The 26,648-nt window shown below is 45.3% G+C and overlaps 1 protein-coding gene across 1 annotated transcript in view; it reads left to right on the top strand.

The window, feature by feature from the left end:
* Positions 1–26,648, top strand: part of slc15a2 (solute carrier family 15 member 2) — a 106,770-nt gene that overhangs the window by 67,194 nt on the left and 12,928 nt on the right. Inside the window, exons 15-21 of the mRNA XM_043694517.1 lie at positions 1,177–1,258; positions 5,683–5,808; positions 7,880–8,044; positions 13,289–13,335; positions 13,419–13,529; positions 18,867–18,963; positions 20,311–20,457. Of these exons, the coding sequence (XP_043550452.1) occupies positions 1,177–1,258; positions 5,683–5,808; positions 7,880–8,044; positions 13,289–13,335; positions 13,419–13,529; positions 18,867–18,963; positions 20,311–20,457 (775 nt within the window). The remainder of the gene's footprint in view (positions 1–1,176; positions 1,259–5,682; positions 5,809–7,879; positions 8,045–13,288; positions 13,336–13,418; positions 13,530–18,866; positions 18,964–20,310; positions 20,458–26,648) is intronic.

Raw genomic sequence — 26,648 nt, 5'->3', positions numbered from 1 at the left:
TCTGGGTTGTACGGTATTGGAATTGGTCCTCCTGGGAGCAGATGCGGCGGAGACGGAGGAATTGGGAATATGGGATGGCGTTTTTACAGGGGCAGGGTGGGAGGAGGTGTAGTTTAGGTAGCTGTGGGAATCTTGAATGCAGGGACAGGGTTACAGGTTAACAGGCTGATGATTTAGGACTGAGCTGAGGAAACATTCTTTCACCTGGAGATGGGGTGAGAATCTTTGGAATTCCCTTCCTCAGAGAGTTGCAGATGGGCCATTATGATTCACATTCTCCATCGTGTACTCTGATTATCTATAGTATACACTGATTAGCATTGGTATACACCGATTACCAGTGGTGTGCTCTGATTACCAGCAGTGCACACTGATTACCAATGATGGACACTGGTTACTAATGACATACACTGACTGTAAATGATATACTCTGATTACCAGTAGCATATCCTGATTACCAATAACAGACACTGATTACCAGTAGCAGATCCTGATTACCAATGATAGACACTGATTACCAATGGTATATCCTGATTACCAGTGATAGACATTGATTACCAGTAGCGTATCCTGATTACCAATGACGGACTCTGATTACCAATGGCATATACTGATTACCGATGACAGACACTGATTACCAGTAGCATATGCTGATTACCAATGACGGATACTGATTACCAATGGCATATACTGATTACCAATGATGGACACTGATTACCAATAGCATATCCTTATAACCAGTAACAGACACTGATTACCAGTAGCAGATCCTGATTACCAATGACAGACACTGATTACCAATGGCATAGCCTGATTACTAATGGTGGACTCTGATTACCAATGGCATACACTGAAAACCAGTAGGATATACGGAATGCCAATGACATATGGGATTGGGTGGTTAAAAGGTATTGGAGTGTTCACATTGAATACTGGAGCAGGCTCAATGGGCTGAATGGACTGTGCCTGTTCCTATTGAATATACTTTCAGGTCAGATGGGCAGATTCCTGATTTCTCTCAGACAGTGGAGGGAACAGGAACATAGAGCTGAGCTAATGTCACATACAAACGGCCGAACAGCTCCATTGACAAATAAACACCCGCGCTGTTCTTCTAATGTTCTTACGTCAAGTCCCTGAAAACTGCAAACCTTCTGTTTCTTCACTCCTGCCCAGGCCCCTCAGACGGATGACGCTCGGGATGGTCTTTGCAGCTCTGGCATTTGTGGCAGCGGCCATTGTGGAGGTCGGAGTTCAGGTACCAACACCGGGTGGAGTGCTGCCCACTCTTCATCAGTGTCAGAGGGTGGGAGCGAGGGTTTCAGTAACTAGAGAATACAAATTTAAGATTAGATTATTTACAGCGTGGAAACAGGACCTTCGGCCCAACAAGTCCACACCGACCCTCTGAAGAGCAACCCACCCAGACCCATTCCTCTACATTTACCCCTTCACCTAACACTATGGGCAATTTAGCATGGCCAATTCACCTAACCTGCACATTTTTGGACTGTGGGAGGAAAACGGAGCACCTGGAGAAATCTGACGCAGACACAGGGAGAATGTGCAAACTCCACACAGATAGTTGCCGGAGGCAGGAATTGAACCCTGGGTCTCTGGCGCTGTTAGACAGCAGTACTAACCATTGTGCCACCATACCATCATTGTCTAAAATCTAGCAACAAGAGTTTCTTTCATGCAGCAAGTTGTTATAATCTGGATAACAAACTGAAAGAGGTGCAGATGCTGGAAATCAGAAGCAAAATCAGAAGCTGCTGGAAAAGGTCAACAGGTCTGTGGAGAGAAAGTAGAGTTAACATCTAGGACCCAGTGACCCTTCTTCAGAACCCTTCCCTTCAGAACCCCTCTGAAAAACAGTCACTGTATGCGAAACATTAACTCTAATTTCTCTCCACAGATGCTGCCAGACCTGCAGAGCTTTTCCAGCAATTTCTGTTTTTGCTTGTTATTATCTGGAATGGACTGCCGGAAATAGTGGTGGAAGTTAGTTCAACAACTACCTTCAAAAGGGAATTAGATAAATCCTTGAGAAGATAATCTTTATGTGACTTTGGGGAAAGAGCTAGGGAAATAGGATTAATTGGTTAGCTCTTTCAAAGAGCCATTGTCGGCATGATGGGCTGAATGGCCTCCTATATGGTATGATGCTAAACTCTGATCTCTAATTTCTCAACAATGAAAGTTGATTGGCTGTAATTCCCTGGGAACAACTTAAGATGGATCCCTACTTTCTTCATACTGTTTGATGTCATGTGTGCCCCCATTATGACCTTACAACCTTACATACTCATTAAACTACATGTTTTCACTTCTGTAAGACTGGCCAACTTGCTTCGATCACAAAACGAAGCCATTCGGTCCATTGTGTGACATAGGGATGTAACCCCCCCCCCCCGTCATATGCACAATGTCTGTCAATGGTAATAGAATCGTAGAAGCTCTACAATGTGGAAGCAGGCCATTCAGCCCATAAAGTCAAACCCTCTGAAGAGCATCCCACCCAGACTCATTCCCCCACCCTATCCCTGAAACCCTGCATTTCCTATTGCCTATCTAATTAACCTGCACATCCCTGGACACTACACTGTGTGGCACTTTAACATGGCTGATCCACCTAACCTGCACATCTTTGGACTATGGGAGGAAACCAGAGCACCCAGACGAAACCCACACAGGCACGGGAGAACATGCAAATTCCACACAGACAGTCACCCAAGGTTAGAATCGAACCTGGATCCCTGGCACTGTGAGGCAGCAGTGCTAACCTCTGAGCGACCATATCAAAAGAAAATCCTTGACAGATTAGAAGGGCAAGTGTGTGTGGCACAGTAGGAGCCACTGTCATGTCGCTCATGAAGGCAATGTGTTCATTCACCTTTACAGAGCTCACACGCGAACAATATAACCTATAATGTGGGTCATGATTTGGAGATGCCGGTGTTGGACTGGGGTGTACAAAGTTAAAAATCACACAACACCAGGTTACAGTCCAACAGGTTTATTTGGAAGCACTAGCTTTCGAACCGCTGCTCCTTCATCAGGTGGTTGTGGTGTGATAGTGTGGTATAGTCAGATGTACAACCCAGTGGAACCTGGGTTCAATCCTACCATGACGAAGCTGAGGTTGCTGGTCCCCTCACTCCGATCGCACGGCATCCTGGGGGAATGCTGCTGGTGTGTCCAATCAGATACCTGGTGGGACTTGTTTCTCCAACACCCACAATGTTTGATGTGGGTGTACAGTTTGGCAGGAGATGAAGAATGAGGTAAAAACAATGACTGCAGATGCTGGAAACCAGATTCTGGATCAGTGGTGCTGGAAGAGCACAGCAATTCAGGCAGCATCCGAGGACAGGCAAAATCGACGTTTCGGGCAAAAGACCTTCATCAGGAATCCTGATGAAGGGCTTTTGCCCGAAACGTCGATTTTGCCTGTCCTCGGATGCTGCCTGAATTGCTGTGCTCTTCCAGCACCACTGATCCAGGAGATGAAGAATATTCACCCTCACGAACATCTCTAATACACCTATAAGATACCTGCAGTCACGTTAATCTAGTCCCTTGCAGAGTTGAACAGCCATTGATGGCTATCCTGAGATAATGCTTTATCACTTAGCACACTCGATGGGACAAGAATCACATTGAGACCAGACCAGATAAATACAGTAGGTTTTCCCTAAAGGTGATGAGTACACTGGCTGGGTTTTGTCTAACTATCTAGAATTTGTAACTGAATTCAAATTCCAGAGGTAGGATTGAACCCATGTTCTACAAGGTTGTATGTTTGACTGTACCACATAATCATACCCACATTGTACACTATGTTGTAAAAATGAACCAGTTAGTCAGAATTGAAAGGATGCCTGTCCAGCAACCCAGAGGAACTGGATACATTTTACCGATCACAGAATTGTTATGGTACAGAAGGAGACCATTCAATCCATCATGCCTGCATTGGCTCTTCAGACATCATCACCTTGTGCCAATCTCCAGCCTTTTTCCGTACCTTTGCACACCTCACTGGGAAGGGAAGGCAATGGCCTAATGGTATTGTGGCTGGACTGTTAATCCAGAGACCCAGGTACTGTTCTGGGGACCTGGGTTTGAATCCTGCCATAGCAGATGGTGGAATTTGAACTCAACAAAGGTCTTAATTAAGAGTCTAATGATGACCTTAAGTCAATTGTCGGAAAATCCCATCTGGTTCACTAATGTCCTTTAGAGAAGGAAACTGCCATTCTGACCTACATGTGACTTCAGACCCATTGCAATGTGGTTGACTCTTAACTGTTCTCCGGACAATAAATGTGGCCTAGCCAGTGAAGTCCTCATCCCATGAATGAATTTTTAAAAATTCCTATCCAAATATCATCCAATAACTTCCTAGAGTCATTCAGCATGGAAATAGACCCTTCAGTCCATCACGTCCATGCTGACCATGTTTCCCAAAATAAACTAGTCTCACTTCCCTGTGTTTGGCCCATATCCCTCTACACCTTTCCTATTCACGTACCTGTCCAATGTACTTAAATGTTGTAACTGTACCTGCATCTACCACTTCCTTACCACATACTGTGTGAAAAAGTTGCTCCTCAGATCTCTTTTAAATATTTCTCCTCTTGCCTTTAAAGTATGCCCCCCAAGTTTTGAATTCCCATACCCCAGGCAAAAAGGCCTTTGTTATTCACCTTACCAATGCCCCTCATGATTTTATAAATCTCTATAAGGCCACCCCTCAACTTCCTACACTCCAGTGAAAAAAGTCCCAGCCTATCCAGCCTCTCCTCATAACTCAAACCCTCCATTCCCAGCAACATCCAGGTAAATCTCTTTTCTAATTTAATAAAATTCTTCTTATAGCAGGGTGACCAGAACTGTACACAGTACTTCAAAAGTACTCACCAACATCCTGTACAACCTCAACATGATGTCCCAACTCCTATACTCAATGATTTGAGCAATAAAGGCTTGATTGCCTCAATTAAATTTGCCTCCATCGCATTTCCAGGCAGTGCATTCCGCATGCTAACATCCCACTGAGTGAACTTTGTTTCCTCATGTCTCCCTTGTTTCACTTCAAAGCTGCCCTCTTTTTAAAAGTGGGAACAGCTTCTCCCCATCTACCTAACCCACTCATGACTTGAAAGCCTCTCAAATATCCTCTCAGCCTTCTTTCTCCAAGGAGAATAACCCGACTTTCTTCAATCTATCCTCCTGAAGTTTCTCATCCCTGTAATCGTTCCTATATATTTCATCTGCAATCTTTCCAATGCCATGGGCAGCACAGTGGCTAACACTGCTGCCCCACAGTACCAGAGTCCTGGGTTTGGTTCCAGTCTTGGGTGACTGTATGGAGTTTGCGTGTTCTCCTCTTTGCGTGAGGTTCCTCCCACAGTCTAAAGATGTGCAGACTAGGTTGGTTAGCCATGGAGAATGCAGAGTTACAGGGATAGGATAGAAGGGTGGATCTGAGTGGGATGCTCCTTGGTGGGTTGGTGTGGATTAAGTGGGCTGAATGGCCTGCTTCCACATTGTAGGCATTCTAGGATTCTCACCTTCCCTGTAATGAGGCAGCTACAATTGGACACAGTCCTGCACCTGAAGTCTACCAGGTGTTTTGTTGAAGGTTTTAATCTATTTTGATAATCTGTTACCTTTCAGAAAACTGTGATGCCTGAGCTTGTAGCCAAAGAAAGTTACATTCAGTTCCTAAACCTGGCAGATGAAAATATCAGCGTCACAGTCCAAGGGCGAGATGACTTTCCAGTCACCATGGCTCCCTTTCAGGTAAGCATCGACAACATATCGCAGATGGTCCCAGCTGACTGTAAAGCTCTGAGGAAAAGAGGAAATGGATGAGGAGTAAAACAAAGATCTGTGTATGCTGCAGATCTGAAACTGGAACGGAAATGGCTGGAGAAATAGGCCCGGCAGTATCATTGGGAAGAAAGCAGAGTTAAAGTTTTGAGCCCTGTGACTCTTCATGAAGGAATAGTTTTGGATGAGGAATAGTTGGATAGGTTGGGCCTGTAACCAGTGGAGCTTGGAGAAATGAGAGGTGATCTGAGTGAAACCTATAATATCTGAGGGGATTTGAGAGGCCGGATACCAGCAGGATGTTTCCTCACGTGGGGAAGACTAGAACTCCAGGGCAAAGTTTAAAAAAGAGAGTTCTCCCTTTAAAGATGGAGGTGAGCAAAATATTTTTTCACTCAGTGGGTGATTAGTCGGTTTAGCTGACTTGGCTAGACGGTTGGTTTGCAAAGTTTTGTGATGCCAACAGTGTGAGTTCAGTTCCTGAGGTTAGCATGAAGGACTCTCCTTCTCAACCTCTCCTCTCACCTGAGACCTGGTGGCCCTCAGGTTAAATCATAAAGAGACCTTGGAGTGCAGGTTCATAGTTCCTTGAAAGTGGATTAGCAGGTAGATAGGATAGTGAAGAAGACGTTTGGTATTCTTGCCTTTGTTGGTCACTGCACTGAGTACAGGAGTTGGGAGGTCATGTTGAGGCTATGCAGGACATTAGTTAAACCACTTTTGGAATACTGCATTTAATTCTGATCTCCATTCTATGGGAAAAATGTTGTTAAAGCTTGAAAGGGTTCAGAAAAGATTTGCAAGGATATTGCCAGAGTTTAAGGGTTTGAGTAATAGGGAGAAGCTAGGGCTATTTTCCCTGGAGGGCCGGAGGCTGAGGGGTGACCTTATAGAGGTTTATAAAATCATGAGGGGCATGGGTAAGATAAATAGACAAGATCTTTTCCCCGGGATCTTCTGACTGAGAGGCATCAGTACTGCTCACGGTACGGCAATTGATACCTGGTCTAGGTCACAGAGGGAGATATCCAACTGTAAGACCCTGTCAGCCTGGATATTAGCCAGCTATTTCAATACGCACTGCTTCAGTCTCTGACAGGTCGTGAATGGTGCTGAACATTACGTTGTCATTGGTGAACATCCCCACTTCTGACCTTTTGGTGGAGGGGAGGAAGTAGCTGGAGATCGTTGGGCTTAGCACACTACACTGAGCAGATGTCCTAGAACTGGGATGGCTCAGATGGGTCAGCATACCATGAAGGACTCTCCTTCTCAATCTCTCTCCTCATCTGAGATGTGGCGACCCTCAAGTTAAACTACCACCAGTCCTCTCTCTCTCTCTCTCTTTCTTTCTCTCTCTCCTTTTATATATATCTCTAATGAGAGAGCAGACCTCTGGTCCAGTGATTTCCATCATTCTGCTATTGGTAGCTGCAGCTTCAGCTGCTTCAGTGCTAAGCTTTAGAGTTGCCTGCCCCTTAAAACTCTTTTAAAGACACTCAATAAGGTCACCTCTTTGAACATCTAATGTTTCTTTTCCTGCCTTGTCTTTAAATAATTGCTTGATTGTATTCCTGTGAATCATCTCAGGATGTTTGAAGGTGTGGTTGACCAGACGACCATTAGACACAGGAGCAGAAGTAAGCCATTCAGCCCATCAAGTCTGTTCCACTACTTAATGAGAGATGATGGCTGATCTGATAATCCTGAACTTCACTTTCCTGCCTGTTCCCCATAACCCTTTTATCCCCTTACTAATTAAAAGGCTGTCTATCTCAGCCTTGAATATAATTAAGATAGCTCTCTGCAGTAAAGAGCATCACAGATTTCCTGCACCAAGAAATTCCTCCTCGTCTCGGTTTTAATTGTGTAACCCTCTCATTCTGACATTACCCCCTCGACCGTCCCACAAAGGGAAAGAAACCTTTTTGCATCTACCCTATCAAGTCCTCATTAGTATCACGTGAATTCAAGTTGTTGATAGAAGTTGGTAATTTTAGAAAGATCTTACTAAATAAATGTCCCTTCTTGTCTTTCACAGGATCCGGACAATTACACCAAGTTACAGCTGGATGCTCCAAATCAAGCTTTCAGTTTTAATATTACGTATGAAAACAACACCGAGATATGCCATCAAAACATCAGTGAGAGGAGTGCATACAGCATATTAATGTACACAGAGGTCAACACGCCCCATTGCACACTGGTCAGTAAATATCATTAGCCAGCTCTTCTAACATTTAGATTAAAAACGGGGTGAATGCTGTAGCAACAGGTTTTGCACCTCCATTATTCAAGTTCTGATTTCACAACATCTCTCTCTTTTTGCTCGAGCTTAGAATCTCCACAATGTGGATAGAGGCCATTTGGCCCATCAAGTCTGCAACGACCCTCTGAAGGCCAACCCACCCAGACCAGCCCTGTAACCCCACATTTCTCATGGCTAATCCACCACATTGCACATCCCTGGACACTATGGATCAGTTTAACATGGCCAATCCAGCTAACATGTTTGGATCATGGGAGGAGACATACACACACAGACAGAGGGAGAACGTGCAAACTCCACACATGCAGTCACCCGAAGCTCTGCTCTTCCTAACTCCTGTCCAAAGCTTCATCCTGGTGCCACTTCCCACAGTACTAGCTGATGTTCCCACAAGGAATGATGGTCACAGCCCTGTTACAGCACAACTTGTTCACATTGTGTCGGTTCCACCTGCCCCAGTACTGATCCTCATGTCTCAGGAATCCGGAAACCCCTCCAACACATTGTTCATCCAACTAAGTGTTAACCTGATTTACCACTCCAATACCAAATAGTCTTTGCAGTTGTGAACAAACCAGGCATTAGTACCCTAAAGATCCTGATTTAGAACTCTGTCACTCCTGACACTTTATTTGTCGAACCTTAATGGGTGGCACGGTGGCTCAGTGGTTAGCACCGCTGCCTCACAGAGCTAAGGGCCTGGGTTTGATCCCAGCCTCGGGTGACTGCCTGTGTGGAGTTTGCACATTCTCCCCGTGTCTGCATGGGTTTCTTCCCACAGTGTAATGATGTCTAGGTTAGGTGAATTGTCCCATGGGAAATTGTCCGGGATGTGCAGGCTAGATGGATGAGCCATGGGAAATGCAGAGTTACAGGGATGGCATAGTGGGAGTGAGTTGGATGGAATGCTCCTTGGTGGGTCAGTGTGGATTCAATGGCCTGATTCCACACAGTACGGAGTCTAAGTGGTGCTGTGAGGCAACAGTACTAACCAGTGAGTATTTGTGGGACTAGTTTTTGGGGCTAAGTGATTTAAGGGCAGGTTTGTTCACCAGTTATAAATCCACACACAAGGGAAGCATAGAAAACTTCCAGTTTTTATGGGTTGAGGGGATTAATGAGTGCTTAGTCGGTGGTCTGGGTCGAAGGAGATGGTGCAAGCAAAAAAAGGAAATGATATAGGTAAAGTGAATTCAAATCCAAATTCAGCAGCCATCGCTGTGGTCTCAGTCTTGTTTAATAAATGTAAGCACCTACATCTTTAGAGCAGCCTGGACAGAAAGGGAACTGGAAGTCAGGAATAGGGTAGAGATATTTCAATGGTATGAAAATGTAATTACTGCAGCACAGAACCTTTGTCGATTAATGAAGACACCTTTCACCTGCCAGCCCTGTTTCTGACAGGCTCCAGCCGGTCAGCTTCTTGAAGTTTCCAGTGGCCTTCTGCGCTTGTGCAAACTCACAAATCAGCCTCAGGAACCTACTCTGAAAAGCCTACAATGCAACTGTCTCCCGTCTTCAGGAAGAAGCACAAAACTGTACGCAGGAGTAGGCCATTCAGCCCTTCAAGCCTGCTCCACCATTGATATGATCATGGCTGATCCTCAACATATATGGGGTGGTACGATGGCTCCGTAGTTAGCGCAGCTGCCTCACAGTGCCAGGGACCCAGGTTCGATTCTTGCCTTGGGCGACTGTCTGTGTGGAGTTTGCACATTCACCCCCAGTGTCTGCGTGGGTTTCCTCTGGGTGCTCCGGTTTCTTCCCACAATTCAAAAAGATGTACAGGTCAGGTGACTTGGCCATGCTAAATTGCCCATTGTGTCAGGCACATTAAGTCAGGGGTAGATATAGGGTAGGTAGATATAGGATCTGGGTGGGTTACTCTTCGGAGGGTCAGTGTGGACTTGTTGGGCCAAAGGGCCTGTTTCCACACTGTAGGGAATCTAATCTATACTCCACAGCACTGCTTTCCCTCCACACGTCTCAAATGTCTAAAAAATAGGTCAATCTCACACTTGAGTGTACTCAGTTACCTGGCTTCCATAGCTGTCTATGTTCCACTGATTGACCACTCTCTGAGAGAAGAAACGTTTCCTCAGCTCAGTTCCTGAATGGTCTACCCTGTGTCCTGAGGCCATGACCCCTGGTTCCAGGCCCTCCAACCAATCCTCCTCACTCTAACAAAACTCTCAAGGCTGTGAATGTTCCCATCGAATTTCCTCTCTTCTCTAGGGAGATAAACCCGATTCTCCACATAAGTAAAGCCTGCTGACTCTGCTTTTAGACCAATTAATCTTTTCACCAGGACCAAGTCAACACACTTCAGAATTGAACACAATATTCTGTTCCACTGAGGTCAAATCAATGTTTCATAAAGATAACAGGTTGTCATTTGATAGTCAATCTTTTCATTCAGCTCCATCTGTCAGAATTTTGATTATATTTGCAATATATCGTGTTCCTCTGAACTTTCTCCTCCTTACTTTCCTGTTCCCTGTTGAATTGAGGCAACATTGCACCATCTCCTGCACTGACTCATTGCTATCCAGGACTTGAAATCTGCAGCACCCCCTCAGCCTTGCTCTCCTTTTACAGTCTTCATGCCTTTAAACCTCATGCTGGACATTCCGTAAGCACTGCATCCTGGTTGACTTTGTTTATCATGTCTCCCTCTCGTTGGTGATCCTTCTACCAAATAATGTTTTGAATGTGCTTGCTTCACGTTGTGCGACTTTAAGATGTTTTGTTATTTGTTCATGAGACATGGGGGTGAGCTGCCCATCCCTAGTTGCTCTTGAGAAGCTGCTTTCTTGAACCACTGCACTCCAAGTGCTGTAGGTAGACCAACAATGCTATTAGGGCAGGAATTCCAGGATTCTGACCCTGCAATACTGAAGGAATGGTGATATATTTCCAAGTCAGCATGGGGAGTGGCTTGGAGGGAAACTTGCAGATGGCGGTGTTCCCATTTATCTGTTGCCTTTGTCCTTCTAGATTGAATTGAATTAGCTTCATAGTCACACATACTCAAAGGAGAACAGTGATTAGATTAGATTAGATTAGATTACATTACAGTGTGGAAACAGGCCCTTCGGCCCAAGAAGTCCACACCGACCCACCGAAACGCAACCCACCCATACATTTACCCTTTTTACAAGTTGCTGCTTGTGGATGGAAGTGGCTGTGGATTTGGAAGGTGCTGTCTAAGGATCTTGGGTGAATATCTGCAGTGTATCTTGTAGATATTACACACTGCTGCTACAGAGCATTGATGGTGGAGGGAGTGGATGCGTGTGGATGTGGTGAAAGTGAGGACTGCAGATGCTAGGATCAGAGTCAAAAAGTGTGGTGTCGGAAAAGCACAGCTGGTCTTCCAAGGATGCCCACCTTGAAGAAGTTCTCCTCCTCCTTCCACAAGGATCTCAGTGAGTCTCTCTCTCTCTCTCTCTCTCTCACTGCACCCCCCCCCCCCAGGTTGACTCTTCTCCCCTGAAGCATTTCAGCCACGTCCTGAAGCAATTCAGATGCTGCCTGACCGGCTGTGCTTTTCCAGTGCCACGCTTGTGGATGTGATGCCAATTAAGCGGACTGCTTTGTCCTGGATGGCGTCAAGCATTTGAGTGTTGTTGAAGCCGCACCCTTCCAAGCAAGTCAGAGTATTCCATCACACTCCTGTCTTGTGCCTTGTAGATAGTGGACAGGCTCTGGGGAGTCAGGAGGTGAGTTATTTGCTGCAGCATTCCTAGTCTGAATCAATGGTGCTGGTTTTTACACACAAAGTTCTTCGGTGGTGAAACTGCAATATGAACTCTGCCTGGGAATGATTCCAAACAAACACTGTGTTTCTGTGTGAGTTACAGCCTATTTAAAAAAAGACAAGAATGGAATTCCCTCAGCACAGTTGTAAACATTATTAATCACAGTCGCTGCCTGCATCTTCCACCTCAGCATTAAATCAGGTTTCTGATCTGCTCTTGTAGCCACTGTATTTATATGGCTGGTCCAGCTGACTTTCTGCTCAGTCCTAACCCCCAAAGTGTAGGTAGTAGATGATTCAATTATGGGTAATGCCATTGAATGTCAAGAGGGCATATTTCAACAGTGATTAACGGTTAATTTATACGGAGGAAATTCCACTGTCTTCAGTTTAGGGTAGCATTTGCCAAACTCAGTGGGACAGCCCCAAAACCACTGCAAAGAAACAGGCAGGAAAGGTAATAAAAAGACTTCGGTATTCGTGTCACATTACACAATCTAGTCTCAAAGAATTGACGGTCTCAATTCACAGTAAATAATGTTATAGCAGTCAATAGCATCACAGCCTGCTGTGTCAATTGGTGCAACTTCACGCTCCACTGCGGAGATTGGAGCACTGAACCTAGCCTGATGCTCCAGTGCAGTACTGAGGGAGTGCTGTACTACCAGAGGTGATGGCTTCTGAATGTCAAACTGAGGCACCGTCCCTCAGGTGGACACAAAAGATCCCATGTCACTATTTCAAGGAAGAGATCTCCCCAATGTCCCGGCCAATATTTATTCTTCACCCAGTACCATTCCAACAGATGGCCTTCGGGTGATCACGTGGCAGTTCGTGGGATCTTGCTGGCGGCACGGTGGCTTAGTGGTTAGGACTGCTGCCTCACAGTGCCAGGGACCCGGGTTCAATTCCTGGCTCGGGCAACTGTCTGTGTGGAGTTTGCATATTCTCCCTGTATCAACGTGGGTTTCCTCCCACAATCCAAAGATGTGCAGGTTAGGCGGATTGGCCATGCTGAATTGCCCTGGGTGGGATACTCTTTGGAGGGTCATTGTGGACTAGTTGGGCTAATGGCCTGTTTCCAGACTGTAGGGATTCTATGCTGTGCACAAATTTGCTCTTGTATTTGCTACATTGCACTTCTGTCAATCCATCATTAGATGTAAAGCTCTTGAGGAGATCCTGGGTCCTACACAACGGAAATGCAAAGTGGGGAAATATCCAAAATGGTGGATGGGAGTGAATCTTGAACGTGAGAGCTGCTCCTTTTTTGGAGATTTTTTTCTTCAATGCTGAAATTCAATCCCCAATTTCTTGGTCCGGGTAATTACTGCTGTTGTCAGTTTTAGCTTTGTTTTTGGAACTCTTAAAAAAAACTTTCCTTCCCAAACTCACAATAATTTGTGTTATTTTGTATTCAGCTGGAAGATCAAACATCAAAGCCACAGAAAGGAAAGGCTGCAGTGAGGTAGGACACTGTCCTCTTTAACTACTTCTTGTAAGTAAACTGTTTCTTCTGATCTGTGCTCAACCCCTGAGATCTGTCTACAGAATCGTAAATGCCTTCACTGAAGATTTAAACGTGACCATGGGGGATGTGAATTTTGGCACTATCTACAAGAACTTCGGCAGCTCATTGTACAAGACCATGGATAGAGGATAGTAAGTGGAGCTTTCTTTCTAAAATATTTTATCATAATGTGTGCCTAGGATTCCAATTCCCACATATGACAAGCCCTCACCCGTTCGTATTGTAGGTATGTTAGTGTTGTAGCTATGATAATGGGTGAGCCATCCACTGATTACATTTGAATCCCATCTATGGTGAGCTGTAAAATTGCAATGAATAAATCCTTCCCCAACCCGGGGAGATCTCTGTGCTTCTGATTTCTTGCACATTCCTGATTTGCACCATCTACAAGGCACAAGTCAGGACTGGATGGACAACTCCCCACTTGTCTGGATGGGTGCAGCACCAGCAGCACCCTGTGGAGCAAAACAGCCCATTCGATTGGCACCACTTTCAGCATTCAGTCACCCATTACTGCTGCACAGTGGGAGTAATGTGTGCCAACTGAAGTGGTACTTTTTCTAGAAAAGGGAAGACTAAGGGTTGAACTGATACGGATGATTTTTGATTGGAATTATTATTGTCACATGTACCTAGGTACAGTGAAAAGGTTTGTTTTGTGTGCAATACAGGCTGATCATACCATACAAAGTGCATTAGGTTAATAGAACAGAGCGAGGTATACACTGTTACTGCTGCAGAGAAGGTGCACAAACAGCAAGGTCAGCATGAAATTTGAGATTTGAGAAGTCAATTCAGAAGTCTAATAACAGTGGGGAAGAAGCTGTCCTTGAGCTTGTTAGTATCTGTGAATAAGCTTTTGTATCTTCTGCCCAATGGAAGAGGTGGAAGAGATTATAACTGGGGTGGGAAGAGTCTTTGATGATGTTGGCTGCCTTCCTAAGGCAGTGGGAAGTGTAGATGAAGTCCACGGATGGAAGGTTGGCTTGTGTAATGGACTGGGCTGTGTTCACAGCTCTCTGTAGTTTCTTACGGTCCTGGGCAGAGCACTTGCTACACCAAGGTTGTGATGCATCCGGATAAAATGCTTTCTATGGTGCATCCGTAAAAGTAGATAAGAAACTTTATGGACGTGCCGAAGTGTTGAAAGATATTGGTAAGGTGGACGTGGATAAAATGTTGAATTTATAAGGGAGCCCAAAATCAGTACTACTTCAATAACTAATAATGAGAAACGAGATAGTCTCGGGAGAGTGACTTAGATTGATTGCGGGATTCACTAGCACAGCAACATTTTTAAAAGCATTCTTTCATTAACTATTGATCTCATTAACAAGCCAAGCATTTTTGACCCATTCCCACTTACCCTTGAATTGAGTGACTTGTTGGACCATTTCAGAGAGAAGTTAAGCACAGTATTGCTATGCGTCTATGGTCATGTCTAGGCTGGAGCAGGTAAGCACAGCAGATTTCCTTCTGTAAAAAGACAATTGGTTGTTTAAAGGATCAATGATAGCTGTATTAATCAAACACTATCAGTGTCTTTGGTGAGGTTTGAACCTATATTTCCACAGCATTAGGCTCTGGATTACCAGAGTCGAGAGTGTGGTGTTGGAAAAGAACAGCCGGTCAGGCAGCAGCCGAGGAGCAGGAAAATCGATGTTTCGAGCATAAGTCCTTCATCAGGAATGATTCCTGATAAAGGGCAGATGCTCGAAACGTCGACTCTCCTGCCCCTCGGCTGCTGCCTGATCAGCTGTGCTTTTCCAACACCACACTCTCGACTCTGATCTCCAGCATCTGCAGTCCTCGCTTTCTCCCTCTGGATTACCAGCCCAGGGTGATATTGCCATTGCACTATCATATCACCTACTGATGTGGCGATGGAGTAGCATTTAAAGGGATGCTGGATCTACCCATGAGGGAGAAAGAAATAGAAAGGATTTTAAAATTAAAAAGACAGCAAGTGCTGAAAAACCCAGCAGGACTGTCAGTATCACTCCAGCGGTTCAAGAAGGCAGCTCACCACCTCCTTAACTAGGGATGGGCAATAAATGCTGGCCCTGCCAGCGATACCCACATCCTGCCTGTGAATTCCTGATGAAGGGCTTTTGCCCGAAACGTCAATTTTGCCTGTCCTCGGATGCTGCCTGAATTGCTGTGCTCTTCCAGCACCACTGATCCAGAATCTGGTTTCCAGCATCTGCAGTCATTGTTTTTAACCAATATATAACTATAGTCTGTGGAGAGAGGAACAGTGTTAACGTTTTGAGGCCAGTATGACTGTTTAGAACATGTTACTCAAGCTATTAGTGCCATTCCACAGATCCATCTGCAGTACCTTACTTTTATTATCTTTAGAAGGGTTTCTGGAAAGGGTGAGATGACGTCGTCATGGGAGGGCGACTATGTCGAAACAAATACATACCAGTTCTGTTTAGTTCCCAGTTCTGAACTCAAAAGAAACAGATTTTCACTTTTTCTTTGTTCATTCAGCATTACTGGCTGGGCCCAGCATTTATTGCCCATCCCTAGTTGCCCCTTGAGAGGGTGTTGGTGAGCTGCCTTCTTAAACCACTGCCGTCCACCTGCTGTAGTTGGACCCACAGTGCCCTTGGGGAGGGAATACCAGGATTTTGATCCAGTGACAACATAGGAGCAGTGATATATGTCCAAGTCAGGATGATGAATGGCTTGGAGGGGAACTTGCAGGGACTGGTATTCCCATGTATCTGCAACCCGTGTTCTTCGAGATGGCAGTAATCATGGGTTTGAAAGGCGCTGCCTGAGGATATTCGGTGAGTTTCTGCAGTATATCTTGTAGATAGTACACATTGCTGCTACTGAGCGTTGGTGGTGGAGGGAGTGGATATATTTGGACAAATGAGTTACGGGGTATTAACCAGGACAAAATGTGGCATTTGTTCAAAAGAGTATATATTAATCTGGGAGAAAGTGAGGACTGCAGATGCTAGAGTACCAGAGTTGAAAAATGTGGTGCTGGAAAAACACAGCAGGCCAGGCAGCATCCGAGGATATATTAATCTGTAATAGGGAAAACACTGGAAGGATATTCCTGAAGACCGGGGGAATCCAGTGCTAGGGGCACAAGCTAAGGATTCGGGGTAGACCATTTAGGACTGAGACAAGGAGAAATGTCTTCACCCAGACAGTGGTGAGGCTGTGAGAGCGGAAGCACGGAAAACAGTTGAGACCTGAACATTGAATGTTTTCAAAAAGGAGCTATAGTTCTTCGGGGTTAAAGGGTTTGGGGAGAACGCGGGAACAGGGGACTGAGTTGGATGATCAGCCATGATCGTATTGAATGGCGGAGCAGGCCGAAGGGCCGAATGGCCTACTCCTGCTCCTATTCTTTACTTTTCTATGAAACGTTCTGATGGATTGCATCTCTGGCATTGATTAGTTGGGAACTTCTATGAGTGAGGCGAAAGTGAGGACTGCAGATGCTGGGGATTAGAGTCGAGAGTGTGGTGCTGGAAAAGCACAGCAGGTCAGGCAGCATCCAAGGAGCAGGAAAATCAACATTTTGGGCAGGAGCCCTTCATCAGGAATGAGGCTGGGAAGCCTCGGGGGGGTGGAGAGATAAATGGGGGTGGGTGGGGCTGGGGAGAAGAAAGAACATAGAAAAGTACAGCACAGAATAGGCCCTTTGGCCCACGATGTTGTGCCAAGCATTAATCCTAATGTATAATAAAATAACTTAGCCTATGCACCCCTCAATTCACTGCTGTCCATGTGCATGTCCAGCAGTCGCTTAAATGTCCCTAATGACTCTGCTTCCACCACCACTGCTGGCAACGCATTCCATTGATTCGCAACTCTCTGGTAGTTGAAGGTAGTTGGGAGTGCAATAGGTGAATGGAGGAAGGGGTAAAGGTGATAGGTCAGAGAGGAGGGTGGAGCGGATAGGTGGGAAGAAAGATCGACAGGTAGAACAGGTCATGAGGATGGTGCTGCGCTGGAGGTTTGGGACTGGGATAAGGTGCGGGGAGAGGAAATGAGGAAACTGGTGAAGTCCATATTGATGCCCTGGAGTTGAAGTGTTCCGAGGCGGAAGATGAAGTGTTCTTCTTCCAGGCGTCAGGTGGTGAGGGAATGGCAATAGTGGAGGCCCAGGACCTCCATGTCCTCGGCAGAGTGGGAGGGGGAGTTGAAATGTTGGGCCACGGGGCGGTCGGGTTGATTGGTGCGGGTGTCCCAGAGATGTTCCCTGAAGCGCTCTGCGAGGAAGCGGCCAGTCTCCCCAATGTAGAGGAGACCACATTGGGAGCAACGGATACAATAAATGACATTTGTGGATGTGCAGGTGAAACTTTGATGGATGTGGAAGGCTGCTTTGGGGCCTTGGATGAGGTGAGGGAGGAGGTGTGGGCGGAGGTTTCTGTGGTGGCAGGGGAACATGCCAGGAGGGGAGGGTGGCTTGTTGGGGGGCGTGGACCTGACCAGGTAGTCACAGAGGGAACGGTCTTTGTGGAAAGTGGATAGGGGTGGGGAGGGAAATATATCCCTGGTGGTAGGGTCCATTTGGAGGTGCAGAAATGTTGGTGGATGATGCGGTTTATGCGGAGGTTGGTGGGGTGGAAGGTCCCACCAACCTCCACATGACCTCCAGTGACAACTGACTCAACACCGACATTTTTCACAATTCCACCGGCTCCCACAGCTACCTGGATTACACCTCCTTTCACCCTCTCTCCTGCAAAAATGCTATCCTGTATTCCCAACTCCTCCATCTCTGCTGTATCTGCTCCCAGGAGGACCACTTCCACCGCAGAACACACCAGATGGCCTCCTTTTTTTTAAAGACCACAATTTCCCCACCCACGTGGTTGAAGATGCCCTCCAATGCATCTCCTCCTCCCACCGGCTCCCACAGCTACCTGGATTACACCTCCTTTCAGCCTCTCTCCTGCAAAAATGCTATCCTGTATTCCCAACTCCTCCATCTCCGCTGTATCTGCTCCCAGGAGGACCACTTCCACCGCAGAACACACCAGATGGCCTCCTTTTTTTAAAGCCTACAATTTCCCCACCCATGTGGTTGAAGATGCCCTCCAATGCATCTCCTCCTCTCCGACCTATCACCTTTACCCCTTCCTCCATCCACCTATTGCACTCTCAGGTACCTTCTCCCCAGCCCCACCCCCTCCCATATATCTCTCCACCCCTGAGGCTTCCAGCCTCATTCCTGATAAAGGGCCCCTGCCTGAAATGTCGATTTTCCTGTTCCTCGGATGCTGCCTGACCTGACTAGCACCACTCTAATCTTGACCTCTATGAGTGACACCACCCCACCCCACACGAGCCTTGATCCTGGCCAGATTTAGACAGATACGACACGGACCTAATGCAACCGTCAGTGAAACCCGCTGTTAACTTTTTGGAGAGTGACCAGGGCCGAGTATCGGGGTTTTTCTTTCCACTGATCATTTCTCTGTTTTACACAGCTACAAACTAGTGTGCCAAAATGCAACAGCAAAGCAGATCGTGGATGTGGGATTGGTCGACTTTGGAGCAGTTTACACACTCATTCTGAGTAAAACGGTGAGTGTGAAGGCGAACGATGCAGTCTGTTTTGTCGAATGAGAATTTGTGAGATGGTGGGGAAAGCGCAGGGAGCGGTGGTGGATGGACAGAAACACGGAGTTCAAGCCACGATCAAATCGGCCACAATCTTATCGAGTGGCAGAGCTGGCTCGAGGGGTCGAAGGGCCTACTTGTGCTCTTAACTCTTGGGAGTGGGATTAATGGGATGGATCTTTCAAAGAGCCAGCACAGGCAGGTTGGGGCAAATGGCCTCCCATTGTGTTATACGAATCCACAATCAGGCAGACCCCGCACAAAACATTGTTTACTGAATTAAGGCAAGTCTTAGAAAATTACCTTTGTGTCTTATAACAGGAGTTAAATACAAAATCGAAGGTCATATGATGGATGTTTTCTGGAAGAAGTTAGATATATTTCTTCAGACTAAAGGGTATGGGGCGAAGGTGGGATTAGAACCCTTAATTGGATGATCAGCTGTGATCACACTGAATGGCAGATCAGACTCAAATGGCTGAATGGCCTCCTCCTACTATTTTCTATTTTTCTATTTGGTGATTGTCTTGACATAGTCTTTAATTAAAGTGTCGGTAGTGCAAGAGAAAAAAAATAATGGAGAGGAAAAGTCAGTGAGCAGTTGGTGAAGACTTCAGCAGCTGCATTCTCGAAGCTTCTCCACGGATCTTCCCTCCAATGCTCTCTTGGCACATCTCCATTGCTCCCAGGTTTAATCAGTCTGCTATTGGAGGCCATGCCTTCAATTTGCCAAAACTCCAAACCCTGCTCCTCCCTCCCTATACCTCCTCCACCCCTCTTCCCTCCTTTAAGACACCCATTAAAGCCTACCTCTTGGACCAACCTTTTTGCCCTCTGTCTTTCTGAATATTTTATTTTATATGCTGCAATGACACTTTGCTTCATTTAAGGTGCTATAGAAATGTGAGTCATATATCTGAATACCACTCAACTCCCTGGTACTCTGACTGATTGACTGACTGACTGATTGATTGATTTGATTTATTGTCACGTGTACCTAAGTCCAGTGAAAAGCTTTGTTTGTGAGCAGTCCAGGTAGATCATAGTAAACAAGGACATAGAGAGCACAGGGGGAGAAATTCACGCTCTGTACCTTCTGCCTGATGGAGGAGGTTGCAGGAGAGCATTACTGGGGTGGGAGGAGTCTTTGATGATGTCAGCAGTCTTTCTGCAGCAAAGGAGGCGTAAATGGAGTCCATGGCGGAAGGTTGGCTTCCTTGGTGTGCATGCAACCTTCTGTAGTTTGTTGACACGGTACTGCTTGCATTTGGAAGTACTGACTCCACCCCGTTATGTTCCACTTGCCTTCAGCCTAAAGACAGCAGCTTGAAGATTTGGAAGACTGAAGACGTCAAAGCAAACGTCATGCAAATCGCGTGGCAAATTCCTCAATACGTCCTGATGTCTGCTGGAGAGGTTATGTTCTCCATCACTGGTGTGGAGTTCTCTTACTCACAGGTATTGTAATGTCCCTGAGACTGTCTGACGTTGCTGAGCTTGAACTAAGAACAAACGGATATTTCTACAGTGACTACTAGATGCTTTGCTGATAGAGACATATTTTTGATTTGCACTCATCAGGGTAATTCACAAAAGTATCAAGGGAAAGGGATATTTATACTGCTGGATGATTATCAAGCCTATAGTAGACCTAGAGATTGAATAAATGGTGAAATTTTCAACAGTGAATGGTTTGGAAACTAGAAGTCTAAATTAGGAGCAGGAGTAGGCCTTTCATCCCCTCAATCCTGTTCCACCATTCAATGAGATTGTAGCTGATCTGTGGCCTAACTCCATATACCTGCCTTTAGCCCATATCCCTTAATACCTTTGCTTAACAAAATATTATGTATCACTGATTTAAAATTAATAACTGAACCAGCATTCACTGCCACTTGTGGAAGAGAGTTCCAAATATCTACTACCCTTTGTGTGAAGAGGTCCTTCCTGATATCTCTCCTGAACAGAATGGCCCTAATTCTCAGACTATGGCCCTAGAAATGCCAACTAATGGAAATAGTTTATCTTGCTCCACCCTGTGCTTTTCTATTAATATCTTAAAGACTTTGATTAGATCACTCCTCAATTAATTCCATCAGTTCTGGGTTGTACATTCATTACAATTGAGAAGGAAGCTATTCAGCCCATCAGGTAGTTGCCAGCCCTCTGTAGAGCAGTCCAGATGGTCCCATTCCCTCATTCATTCCCCATATTCTCCGCAAATTCATTTCCCTTAAGTATTCTAAAACCATGAGGGGCAGAAATGAATAGCCAGAGTCTTTTCCCATGTGTAGGGGAGTACAAAACTAGAGGGCATAGGTTTAAGATTAGAGGGGAAAGATTGAAAAAGGGTCCAAAGAGGCAATCTGTCCACACAGAGGGTAGTGCATGAATATAATTCCACGAGCTGCCAGAGGAGGTGGTAGAGTCAGGTACAATTACAACATTTAGAGAAACATTTGGTCGGCTGGATACAGACCAAATGGAGCTAGTTCATTGAGGAAACATGGATGAGTTGGGCTGAAGGGCCTGTTTCCGTGCTGTAACACTTTATGCCAATACAGCTTGCGTTGAGAAGAGAGAGACTCCCTACAGAATGGAAACAGGCCCTTCAGCCCAACAAGTCCACACCGACCCTCTGAAGAGTAACCCACCCAGACTCCTACCCTATATTTACCCCTGACTAATGTACCTAACACTATGGGCAATTTATCATAGCCAACTCACCAACCTGCACATCTTTGGATTGTGGGAGGAAACCCACGCAGACACGGGGAGAATGTGCAAACTCCACACAGACAGTCCCCTGAGGTGGGAATCAAACCCAGGTCTCTGGTGCTGTGAGGCAAAGGTGCTAACAACTGAGCCACTGTGCTGCCCAAAACTGTTGCTGGCCCTAGTGCCCTACTCATAGGCAGCAGTTCCCCAGTCATCACCACTCACTGCAGAAAAGTTCTCTTCCTGACATCCTCCTCTCTATCTCTAATACTAAACTTAAATCTGTCTTCTCGTAGTTCTTGGAACATAGCGTAGTATAGCACAGGAGCAGGCCCTTCTGCCCACCATGACTGTGTCAAGCCATTCTAAACTATCCCATCTTCCTGCACATGTTCTATATCCCTCAATTCCATGCCTGTACACGTGTTCATCTAAATGCCTTTTAAACGTTGCTGTTGTATCTGCTTGTACCACCTCCCCAACAGTGCATTTCAGACACCTATCATCTTCTCGCTAAGAATCTTTCCTTGACATCTCCTTTAAAAGTCCTTCAATTTATATAGTTAAAAATCACACAACACCAGGTTATAGTCCAACAGGTTTATTTGGAAGCACTAGCTTTCAGAGTGCTGCTCCTTCATCAAGTGGTTGTTCTGATGAAGGAGCGACACTCCGAAAGCTAGTGCTTCCAAATAAAAGTCCTGCCCCCCCCCACCTCCCCCCGCTTCCCCTGTCCTTACACCTCTACCCTTAGCATTTGAGATTTCCACCCTGGGAAAGAGACTCTTGACCCTGTGCATGCCTCTCATTATTTTATATACTAGAACGTCGCCCCTTGGCTTCCAAACGCGTTAGCGAAAATAATCCAAGTTTGTCCAAACGTGGACATGATCGGTATGGACTTCAGTAAGTGTTCGACAAGGTTCCTCATGGTAGGCTGGTTAGTAAGGTCAGATCACATGGAGTAGAGGTATTTGGAATTTGGAAACAGAGCTGGCTAGAAGGTAGAAGTCAGAGATATATAGAAGGTCTAGCTAATAAGTTTGCAGATGACACTAAAATTGGAGGAGTAGTGGACAGCGAAGCTCTCCAAAGCTTCCATGGTGTACCTCAGAGTACAACAGGATCTTAATCAGATGGGCCAATAAGCCAAGGAGTGGCAGATGGAGTTCAATTTATATAGTTAAAAATCACACAAAACCAGGTTATAGTCCAACAGGTTTATTTGGAAGCACTAGCTTTCGGAGCGTTGCTCCTTCATCAAGTCGTTGTTCTGATGAAGGAGTGACACTCCGAAAGCTAGTGCTTCCAAATAAACCTGTTGGACTATAACCTGGTTTTGTGTGATTTTTAACTTTGTACACCCCAGTCCAACACCGGCATCTCCAAATCTTAATTTAGATAAATTTTGGAAGGACAAATCAGGACAGGACTTATACATTTAAAGGTAAGGTCTTGGGGATAGTTGCTGAACACAGAGACCTTGGAGTGTAGGTTCATAATTCCTTGAAAATTGAGTTGTAGATAGATAGGATAATGAAGTGTTTGGTATACTTGCCTTTATTAGTCAATGCATTGAGTATTGGAGTTGAGAGATCATATTACAGCTGTACAGGACATTGGTTAGGCCACTATTGGAACACTGCATGCAATTCCGGTCTCCCTGCTAGAGGAAGGATATTGTAAAACTTGAAAGGGTTCAGAAAACATTTACAAAGATGTTGCCAGGTTTGGAGAGCTTGAGCCAGGGGGAGAGGCTGAATAGACTGGGGCTATTTTTTCTGGAGTATCAGATGCTGCGGAGTGACCTTACAGAGGTTTATAAAATCATGAGGGGCATGGATAGGATAAATAGGCTTGGTGGGAGTGGGGGAGTCCAAAACTAGAGGGCATATGTTTAAGGCGAGAGGGGAAAGATTTAAAAGGAACCTAAGGAGCAACTTTTTCACACAGAGGGTGGTGTGTGTATGGAATGAGCTACCAGAGGAAGTGGTGGATGCTGGTACAATTACAACATTTAAAAGGCATCTGGATGGGTATATGAATAGGAAGGGTTTAGAGGGATATGGGCCAAGTGGTGGAATATGGGACTAGATTAATTTAGGATATCTATGACTCTCCTATCTAATACACTCCACTCCAGGCAGCATCCTCATAAAGGAGGAGAAAGTGAGGACTGCAGGGTATATGAATAGGAAGGGTTTAGAGGGATATGGGCCAAGTGGTGGAATATGGGACTAGATTAATTTAGGATATCTATGACTCTCCTTCTATCTAATACACTCCACTCCAGGCAGCATCCTAATAAAGGAGGAGAAAGTGAGGACTGCAGATGCTGGAGCACCAGAGTTGAAAAATGTGGTGCTGGAAAAACACAGCAGGCCAGGCAGCATCCGAGGAGCAGGAGAATCGACATTTCAGGCATAAGCCCTCCTTCAGCAGCTGTGTTTTTCCAGCACCACATTTTTCAACTCTGGTGTCCCTGAAGAAAGGCTTATCGGATGCTGCCTGGCCTGCTGTGTTTTTCCAGCACCATATTTTTCAACTCTCAGCATCCTAATAAATCCAAAGTTTCCACATGGTTAATAAAATATGGCAACCAGAACTGTACACAGGACACCAAATGTGGTCTGACCAAAGTTTTATACAGCTGCAACATGACTTGCCAACTTTGACAAGCATGTCATATGCCTTCTTTAGCAACATATCCACTTTCAGGGATCTTGCACCCCAAGATCCCTCTGCACATCAATATTCCTAAGGGTCCTGCGATTTACTGTGCTCTCCATTAATGGGAATAGCTTCCGTTTCTCTTGCGCAGCAAATTAAAACGTGGCGGAGTTAAGATGGAGTCCTGCTTGCCTGCCCAAAGCCCTGTGTCGATGTGGGCCATGCACTGATTTACTATACTGCCACTGGGTTACCATCAGGTTTTTGCTGCTGTGAGTGATCTGACCTTGTTTCTTTACCAGAACCTCCTGCTTTATCAGCCCTCCTCTACAGCCATTCATGAACAAGTGTGTCTCCTGAACCTGGAAGGAGGCAATTTGTCCCCACACTACAGTTATAGATTTGTAGAGTCATACAGCCATAGAATCATACAGCCATAGAATTATACAGCCATAGAATCATACAGCCATAGAATTATATAGTCATAGAATTATACAGCCATAGAAATATACAGCCATAGAATCATACAGCCATAGAATCATACAGCCATAGAATCATACAGCCATAGAATTATACAGCCATAAAATTATATAGTCATAGAATTATACAGCCATAGAATTATACAGCCATAGAATTATACAGTCATAGAATCATACAGCCATAGAATTATACAGCCATAGAATCATACAGCCATAGAATCATACAGCCATAGAATTATACAGCCATAGAATTATATAGTCATAGAATTATACAGTCCTGGAGTCAAAACTGTTGATTGCAAGTCATAATCAAACTATAAAAAAACTTCAGATTTTCCACAGTATTACCATTAATTAACCCATTCTAACCACAAGTTCCATGAGCTGTCTTTGAACTGAATAAGACAAAGTCAGTGCAAAACCTAATCTAAGCAGCTTCAACTTCTGCTTGCCATTGAGGTGCCCTGTAAAGTGATTCATTACTGCATGAGGCTTCCAACGGTGTATTGAAAAGGCTTTCACAATAACGGCAAGGTATCAGAGGACTGAGTGCACCCTCAGAAATTCTACTCCGGCAAGCATAACCACCTACAGGAAACCAGAGTGGAGGACTGATTTGTAGGGAAATAGGTTCACCCTGATTCAAAGATTCCAAACAAGTCCAAGAACAATTGAATTAAGGTAAAACTATTGAAAATGGAAGTCTGTTCCAAGTGTGACATGGAATATATTTGGCCAAACTAAGCAACTGCTGATGAATTGAGTTGTCACAGCAAAACATGCACAAATGTCTGAACTCAGGAGTGAGCTGTTGTATGAAAGCAAAAAGAAAAATTAATCAGTTAATCAGGAATATTTTGCTATAAGCTCATGGTTGCACCATAGTACTCAGTACGTATTATGCTGGGGTGGCAAGGTGGCTCAGAGGGTGACATTGCTGCTTCATAGCACTAGGGACCTGGGTTTGATTCCAGGCTCGGGTGACTGTCTGTGTGGAGTTTGCACATTCTCCCTGTGTCTGTGTGGGTTTCCTCTGGCTTCCTCCCACAGTGCAAAGATGTACAGGTTAGGTAAAGTGACCATCCTAAATTGTCCACAGTGTTCAGGGATGTGTAGATTAGGTGCATTAGTTAGGGGTAAATGTAGAGTAATGGGGGAATGGGCCTGGGTAGGTTACCCTTCGGAGGTTCGATGTGGACTCGTTGGGCCAAAGCTTTGACAAAGGGTCAGTTAGACTCAAAATGTCAGCTCTTTTCTCTCCTTACAGATGCTGCCAGACCTGCTGAGATTTTCCAGCATTTTCTCTTTTGGTTTCAGATTCCAGCATCCACAGTAATTTGCTTTTATATTGTGCCAATCCAAATCCACTGTCTAAACCTCTCGCCCAATTCTTAAGGATCTGTATCCCTCTGCTCCCCGCCTACTCATGCATCTGTCCAGACACATCTTAAATGAATCTACTGCGCCTGCCTCTACCACCTCTGCTAGCAATGCATTCCAGGCTCCTACCACCCTCTGTGTAAAGTACTTGCCACATGTATCCACCTTAAACTTTTCACCCCTCACCTTGAACACGTGACCTCTCATTATTGAATCCCTCACCCTGGGAAAAAGTTTATCTCTATCCACCCTTCATGATTCTGTAAACCTCAATCAGGTCCCCCCTCAATCTCCTTTTTTTTTTATAATGAAAATAATCCTAACCTATCAAACCTCTCTTCATAGCTAGCACCTTCCATACCAGGCAACATCCTCATAAACCTTCTCTGCACCCTCTCCAAA

This window comes from Chiloscyllium plagiosum, chromosome 7, assembly GCF_004010195.1.
Source record: "Chiloscyllium plagiosum isolate BGI_BamShark_2017 chromosome 7, ASM401019v2, whole genome shotgun sequence".
NCBI classification, from domain to species: domain Eukaryota; kingdom Metazoa; phylum Chordata; class Chondrichthyes; order Orectolobiformes; family Hemiscylliidae; genus Chiloscyllium; species Chiloscyllium plagiosum.
This window is presented reverse-complemented; position numbering and strand designations above follow the sequence as displayed.